The sequence below is a fragment of the Pristiophorus japonicus genome, chromosome 6 (genome assembly GCF_044704955.1).
Source record: "Pristiophorus japonicus isolate sPriJap1 chromosome 6, sPriJap1.hap1, whole genome shotgun sequence".
Classification (NCBI taxonomy): domain Eukaryota; kingdom Metazoa; phylum Chordata; class Chondrichthyes; family Pristiophoridae; genus Pristiophorus; species Pristiophorus japonicus.
This window is the reverse complement of record NC_091982.1, coordinates 177,905,197-177,922,803: the sequence shown is the minus strand read 5'-3', so window position 1 is coordinate 177,922,803 and position 17,607 is coordinate 177,905,197. Positions and strand designations below refer to the sequence as shown.

The 17,607-nt window shown below is 42.1% G+C and overlaps 1 protein-coding gene across 1 annotated transcript in view; it reads left to right on the top strand.

Annotated features, from left to right (window-relative positions):
* Positions 1–1,061: 1,061 nt before the first annotated feature.
* The window catches only part of mccc1 (methylcrotonyl-CoA carboxylase subunit), a 74,069-nt gene continuing 57,523 nt past the window's right edge, over positions 1,062–17,607 (top strand). Inside the window, exons 1-8 of the mRNA XM_070883436.1 lie at positions 1,062–1,296; positions 5,320–5,363; positions 6,684–6,823; positions 8,446–8,541; positions 10,695–10,816; positions 12,301–12,448; positions 13,913–14,034; positions 14,330–14,441. Of these exons, the coding sequence (XP_070739537.1) occupies positions 1,238–1,296; positions 5,320–5,363; positions 6,684–6,823; positions 8,446–8,541; positions 10,695–10,816; positions 12,301–12,448; positions 13,913–14,034; positions 14,330–14,441 (843 nt within the window). The 5' untranslated portion in view covers positions 1,062–1,237. The remainder of the gene's footprint in view (positions 1,297–5,319; positions 5,364–6,683; positions 6,824–8,445; positions 8,542–10,694; positions 10,817–12,300; positions 12,449–13,912; positions 14,035–14,329; positions 14,442–17,607) is intronic.

Genomic DNA, 17,607 nt, shown 5'->3' with positions numbered 1-17,607 from the left:
GAATATTATTTGAATGGGGAGAAATTACAACATGCTGCGGTGCAGAGGGACCTGGGGGTCCTTGTGCATGAATCCCAAAAAGTTAGTTTGCAGGTAATCAGAAGGCGAATGGAATGTTGGCCTTCATTGCAAGAGGGATGGAGTACAAAAGCAGGGAGGTCCTACTGCAACTGTACAGGGTATTGGTGAGGCCGTACCTGGAGTACTGCGTGCAGTTTTGGTCACCTTACTTAAGGAAGGATATATTAGCCTTGGAGGGGGTACAGAGATGATTCACTCGGCTGATTCCGGAGATGAGGGGGCTACCTTATGATGATAGATTGAGTAGACTGGGTCTTTACTTGTTGGAGTTCAGAAGGATGAGGGGGGATTTTATAGAAACATTTAAAATAATGAAAGGGATAGACAAGATAGAGGCAGAGAGGTTGTTTCCACTAGTTGGGGAGACTAGAACTAGGGGGCACAGCCTCAAAATACAGGGGAGCCAAGTTAAAACTGAGTTGAGAAGGAATTTCTTCTCCCAGAGGGTTGTGAATCTGTGGAATTCTCTGCCCAGGGAAGCAGTTGAGGCTAGCTCATTGAATGTATTCAAATCACAGATAGATAGATTTTTAACCAATAAGGGAATTAAGGGTTATGGGGAGCGGGCGGGTAAGTGGAGCTGAGTCCACGGCCAGATCAGCCATGATCTTTTTAAATGGCAGAGCAGGCTCGAGGGGCTAGATGGCCTGCTCCTGTTCCTAATTCTTATGTTCTTATGTTAAGCAAGTCTTCCTCGATTCCGAGGGACTGTCTATGATGATGATGACAGAGGGCAGCAAGTATTGCTCCGAACTGCAGCGGAGACAGGGCATGCCTGGTCTGAAGTGAAGGTCACCCCATATGCTCGGTGTGTTTGCTCCTGGAACAGTCAGGGCGGGAGTTAGGACCCGGAGTTTCCATCCGACATTCTCCGAATCTGATTGGCTGCACGGATTTCGGCCCTTTGCCTTTTACTCAAAGGCGATTGGTCACTTCACACTAACAGAGCTACGGGTCGGCGAGAGGGTGGGAGGTCGCATTGAGATGTTTTTTTAGGGGGAGTCGGTGACTGGAAAAGAAGTGGCGGAGTCCCGGACAATTCAATTCTCAGCTTGGACAATAATCAGCCGCCATCGCGCACACGTCATTACGCAGGGCGATTTGAATTTGGCGACCCCTCCCCTCCCCTCCCCTCCCCTCCCCCACAGGTTTAAGTATGGCGGCGGCGCTGGTGAGTGAGCGGGGGCTATGCTGGCTGAGGAGAAACCTGAAACAGTGAGTGTTGAGAGCGGGGAATATCTGCGGCTCCCGGTGCCAGGTTGCTGTTTGCCAGCAGTTGTTCTGCAACCACCGGTTCCGCACCACGTCCTTTGCAAGCATTCACCCTCGGGTCCTGATTTACAGGGAAGCTGCAGTTCAAGTACAAATGCAGTGAATCTGACCCGGTACCGGATTATAGAGGAACAGGACTCTCGGGGGGGAGTGGTCTCACTCCATTTTTGCTTCGTGTATCTCACAGGTTTAGCGTTGTGGATAAATCAAAACCAGCTTTGCACAACGCTGAAGGTGTGCTGTGAACTCATCGTGGAGCAAATGGACAGCACCCAGTGGCGCTGCCTGCACTTTCAGTGTCCCCGGTTGATGGGGAAATGGAAAGTTTATAACCAGACGTGTGCAGAACTGCTCACTGGCCTCTGACTATCTGTGAAACTTCAACTGTTGGAAAACTGTCAGTAAGACAGGCCAGCACAGATACAATAGACAGAATGACCTCCTTCGGTGTCATAAACTTCTCTGAAGATAGCCGGCTGTTCTCCAAGAGTGCATTGGCATTACAATATTAGAATGAAAGTTTTAAAAAGTTGGTTTTCCACCAGTTGCAGTTTTACTATGATCGTACTGTTGGTTTCTCACCCAATAACTGGAGGATCACAGTAAAACTGCCAGATTAAGGACCTGTGGAGAATTGCCTTGCTTTCTTCAAATCGTGCCATGGGGCCTTTTATGTTTAATAGGGTAGATGGAATTTTGGTTTAACATCTCATCATAACATTAATGTTAACATCAGCACTGTCAACAATGCAGCACTCCTTCAGTACTGCACTGAAGTATTGGCCTAGATTATGTCCTTAAGTCTCTGGAGTGGGGCTTGAGCCATGACCTTATTAACCAGTCAGCCTTACGTTGATGGTGGGGAAATTTTTAGAGACAATAATCCAGGTGAAAATGAATTAGCATTCAGAAAAGTATGTTCTAAAAATTAAAGTCAGCACAGATTTGTTAAAGGCAAATTGTGTTTGACTAACTTGGTTGAGACCTTTTTGAAGTAACTGAGCTTGTTGATGAGGGTAGTGTGGTTGATGTTGTGTATATGGACTTTCAAAAGGTGTTTGACTTGTTAGCAAAATAAAAGCCCATGGGATCAATGGGACAGTGGCACCATGGATACAGAACTGGCTAAGTGACAGAAAGCAGAGAAGTGGTTAATAGTTATTTTTTTGACTGGAGGGATTAATGAGTTAGATGAGGGGACCAAGTGTAATGTATCCAAGTTTGCTGATGATACAAAGCTAGGTGGGAAAGAAAGCTGTGAGGAGGTGCCAAGAGCCTACAAAAGGATATAGACAGGTTAAGTGAGTGGGCAATAATAACAACTTGTATTGTTGTCATTGGGCCTTGAAGAAAGCAAGGCAATTCTCCACAGGTCCTTAATCTGGCAGTTTTACTGTGATCCACCAGATTGAGTATAATGTAGGTAAATGTGAGTTTATTCACTTTGGTCGGATGAATAGGAAAACTATTTTTTAAATGGTGAGAAACAATTAAATGTTGATGTTCAGAAAGATTTAGCTGTCCTAGTACAAGAAACAGAGAGTTAGCATGCAGGTACAGCATTAGGAAGGAAAATGGCATTTTGGCCTTTATTGCAAAGGGGTTGATGTACAAGAGTAAAGCAGCCTTGCTACAATTCTACAGGGCTTTGGTGAGGAAGGATATAGTTGCCTTAGAAGCGGTACAACAAAGGTTCACTCCTGGGATAAGTGGGTTGTCCTATGAGAGGAGATGAATAAGTTGTCTATACTCTGGAGTTTAGAAGAATGAGAGGTGATTTCATTGAAACAAATAAGATTCTGAGGGCTGTAGATGCTGAATTGTTGCATATATTCAAGGTTGAGGTAAGTAGATTTTTGGACTCTAGGAGATTGGGTGGGCAAGTGGAGTTGAGGTCGGAAATCAGCCATAATCTTATTGAATGGCGGAGCAGGCTCAAGGGCCTACTCCTGCCCCTAGTTCCTATGTTCTTAAGTATAGAATGGCGTTCCCTAGGGTTTGGGATTAGGCCCACTACTCTTTTTGATATATATCAATGACTGGACTTTGGTATACAGGTTCTTTGCTTAAGTATTCATAGCAACACATTGCTATTAAGAACTAGTTGGTTTATAAACAAAGGTTTAACAATTACACTACACATTACCAGTTCACCCACTAGGCTCACAACTGCATACCTCATCGTGGATGACCTAGACTCAACTGACTGGGGTTTTATTGAGTCCTGTGAACATCTCGTGACTGGCTAAGCCACTCACAATGCAACAGCTCTACAACTCTTTTAAAGGAGACAAAATAAACATTAGTTCAAGTGCCCCCTGATTGGGGGACACTCCAGACACTTTTCAACTGCACTTTTTTTTTGTTTTGTTAAAAAAAAATTTGGGGACATTAAAATCATAAATTTTACAAGTGCCCCCTATAAAAGGGGAGGGGGACACTAAAACCGGCAATTAAAACAAATTAAACTTTAAAACATATAAAATCAAATTAAAATTTGGTTGCCGGGGGTAATAATGCACTCCAGTCCCTCCGGGCAACAGCTGTACAAACCTGTGAGCATACTCACAGGTGCATATATTACACGGTATAATTTTTATGTTTGCGGACGATATGAAACAAAGAGGTGGCTAATAACAGACTTCAGGAGGACATACTCAGACTGGTGAAATGGGCAACATTTGGCAGATGAAACTTAATGCAGAGAAGTGTGAAATTATGCATTTTGGTAGGAAGAATGAGGAGAGGCAACATGAATTAAATGGTACAATTTTAAAGGGGGTATGGGAACACAGAGATCTGGGGGTGTATATACAAAAATCTTTGGTGGTGGCAGGACAAGTTGAGAAGCTTTATTGATCGAGGAATAGAGAACAAAATCAAGGCAGTTATGCTAAACCTTTTATAAAACTCTAGTTAGGCCTTAGCTGGAGTATTGTATTCAATTCTGGGCACCACACTTTTGGAAGGGTGTCAAAGTCTTGGAGAGGGTGCAGAAGGGATTTACTAGAATGGTACCAGAGATAAGGAACTTCAGTTATGTGGAGAGACGAGAGAAACTGGGGCTGTTCTCGTTGGAGCAGAGGAGGTTGAGAGGAGATTTGATAGAAGTATTCAAAATTATGAAGAGTTTTGATAGAGCAAGTAAAGAGAAACAGTTTCCAGTGGCAGAAAGGTCAGTAACCAGAGGACACAGATTTAAGGTGATTGGCAAAAGAACCAGAGGTGACATGAGGAAACTTTTTTTTAATGCAGCGAATTGGTGTAATTTGAATGCACTCCCTGAAAGGATGAAAGTAGGTTCATTAGTAACATTCAAAAGAGAATTGATTAAATACTTGAAGGGAAAAATATTACAGGGCTACAGGGAAAAGAGCAAGGGACGGGGATTAATTGTATAACCTAACAAAGCGTTTGCACAGGTACAATGGGCCAAATGGCCGCCTCTTTTTTTATTGTATCATTCTATGATTCTATTACCCTTGATTAGAGTTCATGTATAGTAGAATGTGACAAAACAGTCTTAAGATACTTCTCCTATGCAGATTGTGAATAATTTAATTTTGTAATCCAACTTGCCCCCTTTTGACACCAAATTGGACTGAAAATGAGTGCCATCTTATTTTGTTTGGTTTCCTTTGCTGGCTTTCTGGAATATCAATACTTTCAAATATAGATAACAAAGATGATTATGGACAGATTCAAGAAAGCCCATATTTTCTGGGAAGTTTATTTTAAACTGATTGCTTGTATGAAGATCCTGGTCAATTTGTTTGAACTAGATTTAATATAAAATGTATCAATTCTCGACATCATTTTTATGCACTTGAACTAGTTGCTCTGTGAGTAGTACTGATGCAATCCTATAACTTTTCTAAATACAGGGTAGAGGTTTTTGGTTTGCAGGACCTTTTTAAGAAAATAAGTAATATTTTTATCATTAATTTTTTCCTTTAAACTTCACAGGCAATGGTTTTGTACGCTGACTTTTGTAAGAAATGCATCCACAGGTATTACTTTTTCTAAATTGTGTTACTTATCTATGCTGGCTTCACTGATGCCTTGTGCCACTTTATAACCATTCTGTAGTTTACATCTGTCCTCCTGATTGGATACACTAATGTGTTAGGGAAACGGTCATTCAGGTTAGAACATTGCTCTCCAAAGATTGTAAACAAGGGTTTGCATTCAGAGTAGTGTTCGAGCACTACAATATAAGTAAATAATTAGTGTGCTAAGGAGAGGTGTTAATGCAGTTGATGGGCTTTTGAATAATGTTTAAATGCTTTATAAATATTACAAACAATATTGAATAGATATTGTTACCAGAATATTGAATAGGATAATTCTGCTTACCGAAGGAAGTCTCTTTTTAGGAACAAACATATTTCTGTTTAAGTAATGGACTAGACCCTTGTGAAAACCTGGACAGCCATGGACTCACTTGGCAGGTGTCTGCATCCTTTTCATTCCTGCTTGTTGATCTAACGTTATCAGTCTGCTGGTAAAGGAACATTTAACAGCTTTGTCACAACATTTCTATTGTTAGAGTACATCCCTTTTGAAAAAATCAGTAGTGCATATTTTGTCAAATAATACATTTTCTGTTGCTTAGCTTTCTGATTAGAGTTTCCACTTCTGCAGTTTCTGATTCTGCAGGGCTGAGATGGCCAGTGTCTAACTTGAGCTCTCAACGCTCTTGTGACTCCGTGCGATCAATATAGCATCTATCCACTATTTAAAGATCTAGAGCTTTCAACGTTGTTTGTATATATCATGTAACACTGATGTAACAACCATGAGATCAGCCAGTGAGTGTCTCCCATCCCATTTCATTTCTGGATGGCAGCCCAAAGCCTTGAATCAATTGATAACTTGTAGTGTATCAAATAGTCACCCTCCGTATTCTAGCAAAAGACAAGATAATCTTAGTGAAGGGAGATTCATCATTTTGTTATTCTGAAGTCAGAGTTTGTAAAGTTATTACCAAGGATATTATCATTTTCTTAACAGAAATTGTAGATGATTATTGATTTATGAAGTAAGATCCGAGGCTGAACTGCATCTCGTCACTTGTCATTACTTTCGAACATTTGGGTACAGGAAAATACCATTATTAGTCCTTGGTAGCTGAAACTAGAACAGGAAGGAAAATAATTTTTTCCGTAATAGTTTTATATGGATTGTTTTCTAAACATTTGCAGTATGTTTAGAATTTTTTTTTAATTGTTTGTTCCAGGGATGCTTCACTGACGAGGCCAGCATTTATTGCCCATCCCTATACAACCAACTCATTTAAAATCTAAATAGATCCTTCATTTGTTTTGCAGCCAGTTCCAGAATCGAGAAGGTTCTTATTGCAAATCGGGGCGAGATCGCCTGCAGGGTAATGCGGACAGCGAAGAAGATGGGTGTTCGCTCTGTAGCTGTTTACAGTGAAGCAGACAAAAACTCCATGCATGTCACAATGGTATGTTATGATATTGGAGCACACATGACATGACGATGTTTCAAACTATACCGTCATTCCTTTTATGGATTGATCCAATGGTATAGTGTTATGTTTGCTCATCAGAGTGAAGAATGTCAGTGCTGGGAGACGGGGTGGAGGGGGGGGGGGGGTGGTGGTGCAAAATTCAACTTCAATGGAGGCGCAAAACAGGCATTAGCGAATCAGCCGCGTGTTATGCACTCTACATTGGAGTCAATGGATAGTAAAATAAAACTGGGTGTATGACAAGCAGCCAATCCCATTTGCATCCCCGCAGAAGTTGAATTTTACCCCTGAATCATTTTCTTTTCTGCACACCTAATTGCATTAGGCACTCCCAGTTTAGGTATTCAACATTGTATTGCATGGGCTAGATTCCTTCCCCGTCTTTCCCCCCCCCCCCCCCCCCACCCCCTCAAATTTTTATTTTTATTTTACTTTGGATCTTAGTTATACAGAATCTCTCGCCCAGGTGTCCTTCCCATTACTGCTTTATCCTTGCTCAAGGGTGCTATCTCTAGTGGCACGATAAAGTGTGTAATAATAACAGACTCCAGTGAACAAGAGAAATTAAAGTTGTAAACATGTACAGCATTGGCATTGGGTATATCATTCGTACTTATTTTATATGAATCAGACAGAAAAAATACATTATTGGGAATCATGCATTCAAAGCCCTTTTTTGTTTATCCAGAATATTATAATTTTTCAGACTTTGGGTGTGGTTTTTATTTTTATGCTCTTCTATACACTGTAGAATACCATTCAAGATAGGTTTGAATATCCTAAAATGTTCCAAAGTGGACCCAGCACTATTTTAGATCGTGATTCAGGCACTCAGGGTTTTGATTCCCCCAATGTGTTTGAAGTGTAGAATGAGGTACTGTAAAAGCCAGTATACTTCATCAGAATGGTCATTTAGAATTCCAGTTGCTCTGTGAGTGTGTGTGTCTTGATCCTACTACTGGTGTGACTAATATTTGTTTTTAGTGCTAAATATGTTTTCTTCACTTAAACATAATGCAAAAAAGCTGAATAATTCAGTGACTATTAGAACCTCTCATAGCATTAGATCTAGTTTTTAACCATGCCAGCCACGACCTTGTATGCTTCTTAGTTTTGAACCTTGTGTAAAGACAGTGGATAATGTGTGGTGCATGCTAATAGGTGCACATATCAGAGATTATTATTTCCTAATTCTAAAAAATGGGTTCTTTTTGTAAGGTGTGATGCTTTTTCATTTATGGCAAGCGAACCTGAGAAGAAATCAAAATCTTAGAAAGCTACAGTAGAAGTAATTCACTTTAAGATAAAATTGTGTTTTTTTGCTGTATAGAAAATTGGACGGTTGGAGTTGATCCCTGTGTTTACAAGAGTTAGCTCACATGAATTAACCATTATGTCATTTCTACGTTAATGCTTTTGATTTTTTTAAAAGCAACTACAGGTCCCTTTGCCAGAATAATTTGCCACCAAGTGCCAAGAGATGAGACAGAAATTGTTGCTTTAATGTGTTTGGCCAAGTCAAAAACAATAGTAACTATTAGTTTCAAATGTACCAAATATATTTCATTGTATACTGATCCTTTGTTATTCATCAGGCTGACGAAGCTTACCACATAGGACCAGCAGCCTCCCAGCAGAGCTACCTAAATATGGAAAAGATCATCCAGGTAGCCAAAACAGCAGCAGCACAGGTAATTTAACTGAATAACTTTGTGATTCTGGTTTTGGTAATAACTGAGAATGCACGTGTGAAATTCACTCTCGCCTTGCTTTGAGCTGCATTGCAAATGTTAGAAACACCCGTCTGATCAGTTTTCCTCAAGTCTGAGTGGCTCCCCATGCACTGATTGTACAGGACAAAGACTCCATCAATTAAAATATAGATCGTGAAGTCTCGTCATCATGTGAAACATAAGCCTTTGTGTTTTGGGACATATGATTTATTCTATACATCAAAAATGGCTTTTCATCTTTCTGTATGGTAAACTCACAACTCATACACCATGGGCTAGAAACTCGCTGCGTTTGCGACTGGGTTTTTGGTGATATTTCATCATATTTGGCGAAAGACTGGTCGGTGGGAAATTCGGTGACGTTTTGCGGCAGTGCTTTCCACATACCGCTGGGGAGAGGAGCGCCGCCGTGCAAGACCCGAAATAGTGTTTTCGCCCGAAATCTTTCTCTCTCCGCACCCATTTTCTGCGCCCAGGATACTGACAGGGTAAAACCTGTCGTGCAGCCCTACCAGCAGCGGTAAGTATGAAGACTTGCAAAAAAGCTAAGTTAAAGTTTTTATTTTATTTTTCAGCGATTTAGTAGAAACATAGAAACATAGAAAATAGGTGCAGGAGTAGGCCATTCAGCCCTTCTAGCCTGCACCGCCATTCAATGAGTTCATGGCTGAACATTCAACTTCAGTACCCCATTCCTGCTTTCTCACCATACCCCTTGATTCCCCTAGTAGTAAGGACCTCATCTAACTCCTTTTTGAATATATTTAGTGAATTGGCCTCAACAACTTTCTGTGGTAGAGAATTCCACAGGTTCACCACTCTCTGGGTGAAGAAGTTCCTCCGCATCTCGGTCCTAAATGGCTTACCCCTTATCCTTAGACTGTGACCTCTGGTTCTGGACTTCCCCAACATTGGGAACATTCTTCCTGCATCTAACCTGTCTAACCCCGTCAGAATTTTAAATGTTTCTATGAGGTCCCCTCTCATTCTTCTGAACTCCAGTGAATACAAGCCCAGTTGATCCAGTCTTTCTTGATAGGTCAGTCCCGCCATCCCGGGAATCAGTCTGGTGAACCTTCGCTGCACTCCCTCAATAGCAAGAATGTCCTTCCTCAGGTTAGGAGACCAAAACTGTACACAATACTCCAGGTGTGGCCTCACCAATGCCCTGTACAACTGTAGCAACACCTCCCTGCCCCTGTACTCAAATCCCCTTGCTATGAAGGCCAACATGCCATTTGCTTTCTTAACCGCCTGCTGCACCTGCATGCCAACCTTCAATGACTGATGTACCATGACACCCAGGTCTCGTTGCACCTCCCCTTTTCCTAATCTGTCACCATTCAGATAATAGTCTGTCTCTGTTTTTACCACCAAAGTGGATAACCTCACATTTATCCACATTATACTTCATCTGCCATTCATTTGCCCACTCACCTAACCTATCCAAGTCGCTCTGCAGCCTCACAGCATCCTCTTCGCAGCTCACACTGCCACCCAACTTAGTGTCATCCGCAAATTTGGAGATACTATATTTAATCCCCTCATCTAAATCATTAATGTACAATGTAAACAGCTGGGGCCCCAGCACAGAACCTTGCGGTAGGTAAGGGTTTTGTGAAACTTTTTTTTTTCCAAATTTTTTTTTTGTTTTCCCCCCTCCCAAGGTGCCTCGTGCAGCGCTATCGGCCTCGGACTAAAGTTGCCAAAATTCGCGGTTTGCGCCGTGAATCCTTGTGCAATGCCGATTTTTACCGCTGCGCAAATTAACGGTTGAATATCTGGCCTACCAACGGTAGCGCAGCAATGGTAATTTTCGCCAAAAAAATACAGTTTTTGCTGAAAAACAAATTTCTAGCCCATTGAATAGTATATTTCACAACCACCATTGAGTTTATTCCACTTGCAAAAAGGACTCAAAAATTCACATACATCTGCAGTACTGATGAATTATAGATGGTGTTTATTTCACATGACGTTTCTGTTTACCATGCGTATTTAAAAGCATCACTCACTTTTTATAAATGTATTAATTTAAGTACAGCACTAAATCCTAACACGATTTTGCTGTTGTGATCTGACTTCTTTGTTTTATGGATTATTTCTTGTAGGCCATCCACCCAGGCTACGGATTCCTTTCAGAAAACACAGAGTTTGCAGAATGGTGTAAAAAGGAGGGTATCATTTTTATTGGACCTCCTTCCTCAGCTATTAGAGATATGGGCATCAAGAGGTAACGGATTGATTTCTGGTTAACACCTATTGTAAAAGGAATGAAATATAAACAGTCACGTAGAGAAGTAGTGGTGGTGCAGATTGAATAAATATTTGTCATTGACAGGAACAATTTCTATGGCACTGCCCAATGGCCTTGCAGTTATTTGGGGCTATGATATACTGTGCCATAGAGTGATAGCACAGGTGTACTTGCTTCACATAGTGATTCCACAAAATGGAGAAAAGTGGAGGATGACAGTCTCCTGTGCTGTGTGCATCTTCTAGTGACTATTTCAGAAAGGTGTACAAAGGTATCCGAAAGGTTCAGAAACTTGTGCTTTGTTAGAACATTTGGGTAACATAGTTTGACACGAGAATAAATTGCGATTAATTTTATTTTCTAGAGGAATAAGTAGTGACTTTTGTTGCATTGTCCTTTTGTAGCAGGCAAAATGTGGAAGTAGCATGGGCTGATAGTTTCTGATCCTTACCCAGGTTTGTTGTGATGTTCAAAAACTAACACAATTCTATTTTTTTTTAAATGGTAATTTACAATGCCACGCATGGGTAATCAACTTCCCATTTCAGGCCATTTAACTATACTTTTTGAGATTATGAAGATGAGATGTATGCGTGCTGCAGAATAAAACACACTTCCATTTTCGCACGTTTTCAGTACTGTGCACACCCAGGGTAGTTGAGAGCACAAGTAGATAGGGAATAAAGCTCACTTTGTTGTGTCTAAACTATCGACTATATTCGCTGACTAGAAGAGCATCACCTACTGCACCAGTTTTTAATATTACAAATGAGCATTTCATTTGGACACTTTGATGGAGATTGGCAACTTGATTGCACTTTGGGCAGCTTTGTGCTGTGGGTGCAGTCACTTGGTGCCCAAAGTAATTTTGCATGGAACTCTTGCAGTCATTAACATCAGTCTAGGTTGGATTCAGATCAAGATCATAGAACTGAACTGAAAGGTTGAAGAACTGGGTAGATTCTGAATTTTGATTTCGGGAACCTGGCTCTAAATTCAGTCCAGACTGCACCTAATTTGGCAGTCTCAGAAAGGTCATGGGGTATGTTGGTGTGGGAGATGGAAAACAACGTCCCACTGATGTAGTGTGGGTGCTCTTCTGAGAATGGGACTGAAGGATGATGTTGGGGCAGAGTAGGAGCTCGTTGGCCCTACTGTGATCCGAGAGCGATTGCTGCTGATACTGAGTGGCTGAAATGAGAAGCGTTCCATTCTCCAGCACTAATGTCCCACACCTGGATGAGCACAAAAAAATTAACAAAACAAAGCAAGAGATAAAAGGCCGATTTGAGTTGGGGCTTTCACACTGTTCTACCCAGTGCTCTTCACTGCAAAAACCTTTCGTAGCTAGCAAATTGTCAACGGTTGTTTAAGATTACAACCATATTAAAAGGCATTGGGAAATCTGGAAATGAAATGTAATGTATAAAATAATTTGCCTTTCTAAAATTTTTATTCAGTACATCGAAGTCCATAATGTCAGCTGCTGGAGTGCCAATAGTTGAAGGTTACCATGGCGATGAACAATCTGATCAACAATTAATGGAGGAGGCCAGTAGAATTGGTTATCCTGTGATGATAAAAGCGGTTCGAGGTGGAGGTGGCAAGGCAAGACATTCTCAACTTGCATTAATAAAATAGGCTAGGTAGTATTTTAGCTTTCATAACTGATATGCAGATGTTGACTGTGCAGTAAATTCACATGCTATATACTGGAAATGCAAATGTAAAGTTACTATTAAGAACGTTTGTATATGAGAAAATCTATTTTGATCAACTTTAACGCAATGTTATTGTTCCCTTCTGTGCAGTTTCCCATTCAGGATAAACCATATTGTAATTCTTTAGTGAGAAATTGGATATAAAGGGTTAGAAATTAGTATGTGTTGCGCCTGTTTTCCAGGTGTAAAGCAGGTGCGACAATGACTAATTTAGCAGTGTCTGCACCCTATCTGCACGGGTATTCAGGCCACTACTAAATTCATTAGGGCCTGGCAACCGCCTAAAACAGGTGTTAAACCCCTTGCATATGTTAATGAGGGGCCTACTGCCTGTTTTAGGAACCTTCTGCCCAGAGCAGGCTCAGGTTTTCCTGTTGTTGAAGCGGCCCAGCAAGTGACCGCCACCAAAAGGAGAGTTAAGGACTTATGGCTCCTTCTATCTCTCCTCCATGAACATTCACTTGTCATCTCAGTTACTTAGTTCATCAGATTTTAATCATTTGGATTTATGGACTCCAAACTGGGCTCATGCATACCATTTGTGTTTTGGAAAGTACAGCTACTTTCTGCTTTGTGTAGAGACTCTGGTGTGGAAACTGGTTATCGGTCGCCATGGTGCGCAGGCAGTCTACAGCCCGAACAGGAGGCCCGAGGCTCACCTGAAATTGGAGCTCAGGACTTGAGTGAGCTGCAGGCATTTGTTTGCCTTGAGAGACAGCTTGCCTGTTTGACAACGGGAGGGGGGAGAGCGCAGTCCGTCAGCAGCACTCCTGCCCCGCCTGGCTCCACAGTGAGCTGTAAACATTTTTTTGCCTAGTTTGCTGTGGTTTCTATTGTTGGTACAGTAGTTGTCAGTCAGATTGATGTCCATCAAATGCAGGAACGGAAAAAAAACTTTATCCCATTGTTTTATGCGCCACTGTACAGGTTGGTGCAAGAATATTTCTTCCATTATGCAAATACTTGCAGAGCCCTCAATTATATTTCTTTTGGAAAATCTCAACAATTAATCATTTGCTATAGTGCAAAGACACAAAACAAATAGATGCCTAAACAGCAGATAGCTAAATGAATGGTTGAATGCATCCAATACTGCTACCATCTTGTGGGAAGAAGCCCAAGGAACAGATGAAGGGTCATTCCACCCATTCCACAGTTGCTTCTTGAGTATTTCTATTGATAGCTGCCTGGAATTTCCTCAAGGGTTCCCCATTGGGAAACCTGAAGCACCCCCAGAGAAACGGTGTAAATGGCTAAACATGTGGAAATCCGAAAATCATTGCTTGCATGTTGTCATTCATACTATACCAGATTGCTATTTTGAATGAACTTGTTTTATGTTTGTGTTCAGGGTATGCGGATTGCTCAGACAAAGGCAGAGTTCCAAGAACAGCTGGAATCTGCACGAAGAGAAGCACGGAAGTCCTTCAATGATGACGTTATGCTGATAGAAAAGTTTGTAGATAATCCAAGGTATGGAGCTTCCATTCTGAAATTACACTTTATTTTGCCTTTCTTGAGCTAAATTTCATCATTCTGAATGAAGCAAATTGTCCAGTACTATGCAAATGTGTTAGTTTAAATATTACTCATTGCAGGCATTGTTGTAAAAATTGTGCACAATAAAATCCAGTTTACTAAATGCAACAATTATCAGCAGCTAATAGCTAGTATAACATTTAGGGAGAAGAACAGTGAGATGCACCTGATCATGCAGCATCTTTAATGTTCTGGAGGCTAATAGACTTTTGTTCTTTGTTTGTTATAGACATGTAGAAGTACAAGTGTTTGGGGACCAGTATGGCAATGCTGTTTATTTGTTTGAGAGAGACTGCAGTGTACAAAGGAGACATCAAAAAATTATTGAAGAAGCACCTGGGGTAAATGATTTTTAATATATAGAAATTTGCATCCGGATAGTTTAAATATAATGGCCAGGAATTTCCACAAGGTTGCGCTGTTTTTTTTTTCAATGCAATTTGCCCAAGGTCGCAACATTTTAAGCGCAGATTACATTCTGTGCAAATCGAGTTTCCGCAATCTTGTACGCTAGTTTAAAATAATATCGCGCTAGAAACCGGTCACGCCCCCAGATTGAATTAATCATCATTGGGAGTTTCCGCTAATTGCAGCTTCGAAGAGGCTCTAAAATTAAACTGTTTTTATTTGGGTGCAAGGACACTAATAGACAAGTTTTAAAAGCTTTTAAATATATACATCTCACTTACTAAGAAACTGACAACTGTACATCAATATAGCTAGTAAATGGTTCTGTTTTTAACATAATTTTTAGTTATTTAAAGTCAGATTACTTATAGGCACTAGACTAGACATTCTGATTAAAATGCTTCTTTTTTGAGATAAACCCATTCTCCGCTGTATTAATCAAACTGCACCAGGTTGCCATCTTAAATATATCGAAGAATATATTTGAAAGCAAAAACATTTTTTTAAAGTTCTAAAACGCTGGCCGTTTGCACTGGTGCATGGCGAATAACATTCGGCGTTATGCAAATAAGTTTGAGCTGAAATTTAAGGGGGAAAAAAACACTTCTCAAAACTAGCATAATTTTGGAACAATTTACGCCCAGATTCATCGATTGCGGCCAAAGCGGAACCTCTACCCCAATGGGCTGAATTTTCGGCTAATTTGCGTCCTATTTAGTGCCTGTGTGGTGCGCATAAACAATTTTTTTTGGCGTGAGACAAGAATTTGCTCCAGGGCGGAACTTTCGGCAGTGGTTTTGCGGCGGCGCTAACACTTATCACCTGCCCGGTGTTTTCACCGTTTGGATGACCTAAATCATCGTGCATCGCTGCGCTAGCGCCCCGGATGGAACTTTCGGCCATATCGTCCGATTTAGTGCCCGCCACCAAAAAGCAGTTGCACCCAAGATGCACCAGGCGCTAATGGCGCCATCTTGTAAACCGAGGAGAAAGTCAGAGTTCTGAGTGATTAAAAGCATTAGGAGAAGAACGCTGCGTTACTGCAAACTTTTCATTGTGAGTTTATAGTTTGTTTTTAAGGACATTTTAAAAGATGGGGGCTATACTCTGTCAGCCATTATTCCTGGCTGCTAGAAGGCTTATTGATGATCATTTTGAATGCAATCGAAGAGGTCGCAAACGTATGGGGAGGAGACCTTGCCCTCAACGATTTTACATGGAATATCGCTCATATCTGCAGCTCTCTGAGGCACAGTGCGTCAGAAGGCTGCGTTTCCGAAAAGAAGTGCTGATAGAGATATGCCAGCTCGTACAGGTAGACCTACAGCCTACTAACGGCACCAGGACTGCACTGCCCGTCGACGTGAAGGTGACTGCGGCACTTGCCTTCTATATTCCGGCTCCTTTCAGACATCAGCGGGGGACATGTGCTCCATCTCGCAGCACGCGACACATTGCTGCATTTGCCACTTGACGTCTGCACTGTACGCATGCAGCATGGACTTCATAAACTTCCCAATGACCAGGGAGACCCAAAATGAAAGGGCTATAGGTTTTGGACGATTTGCTGATTCCCCCAAGGTACAGGGTGCCCTTGACTGTATGCACATTGTCGTGCGAGCACCTTTACAGAATCCAGAGGTTTACCAAAACCGAAAGGATTCCACTCAATGAACGTACAGATCGTCTGCGACCATACTCAGCGCATCATGGCAGTCAGTGCCCAATATCCAGGGAGCATCCATGATGCTTTCATCTTGCGTGAGAGCGTATTTCAGGCTTGTTCCAGCTTCAACCACAAGGCCAGAGCTGGATGCTCGGACAAAGGTTACGTCCTCGCCACCTGGTTCATGACCCCTCCCCCTCCCTCCAAAACTCTCAGATAGAAGCCAAGCATTGCTATAATGAGAGCCATGCAGCCACACGCAACATTGTCAAACAGACAATTGACGTGCTCAAGCAGTGCTTCTGATGCCTGGACCACTCTGGAGGCTGTCTGCAATACTGCCCTCAGCAGGTCTCTGAGTTCATTGTGGTATGCTGCATGCTACACAATTTAGCCATCCATGAGGGGACAGGATTTTCCAATGGGGATTGCAGAACCACCTCAGGAGAGAGGGGGGGGAGGGGAGGAGGAGGAGGAAGAGGAGCCTGGCGAGGAACCCATACCACCACCACCCCCACAACCACAGGCGAGGAATCATGGAAATTTCACCACTGCAAAAGCCTTATGTCAGCAGCTCATAATTTGAACGCTTTGCGTGATGAATGAATGGCACGTTTGACCGTTGCCTGGCCACTCTATCCCACCATGTTGACTATTTCCCCTCTTATTCTGAACAAAAGAATTTATGAAACATTGTAAACGTTTATAACTTTGTTAATATAACTTAAAAATATTGAAACTTTAATAAAATAGCATAAATTGTGATTAAACTGATTCAACAATGACAACATTATAACCAACACCCGTGCCCCACTGTCTTTTACCCACCGGCTCCCCCCTCTTTTCCCCCCCTTTACCCTTAGCCCCCTCCATCACCTGCTCCTTGTACCCAAAGTGGCACCAGGATAGCATGCAGCAACATTGTCAGAGTGCTGCTATGTTGGGGGTAGAAACATTGGAGAAGCCTCCTGGGGAGACACTGGACGAGCTTATGACATGGAAGGCTCGGCTTCTGGCTGGCGAGCCTCTTCATCGGCCTCACCAGTCACTGGTGGTGTGGGGGCGTGTCTGGGTGTCACACTGGGGAACTCTGAAAGGTTGTTTGCCACACTCTCCGGGACTCCAGTGTGACTGGTGGAGGCCACCAGCCTCGTAGGCCGTGATGGCCTCGCAGGTTTCGCAGCTCGCACAAACATTCTACGACCCTACCTCCGTTATGGTCGTAGTGAGATTCTCGATGGTCATGGGAATCCGACCGAGGACATCAAGGAGCTGATGGGTGAGCCTGATGTTTTCCCCTGGACAGTCCCACCATGTCCAGTTCTGCGGCTGCCTGTCTGTCAGCAGACCTAATTTGTCGACTCGCCCTCCGTCGAAATGGCATATGGGATTCGACCCCAGAACTGCATTGCTGCACGCCACTAGTCCCAGGA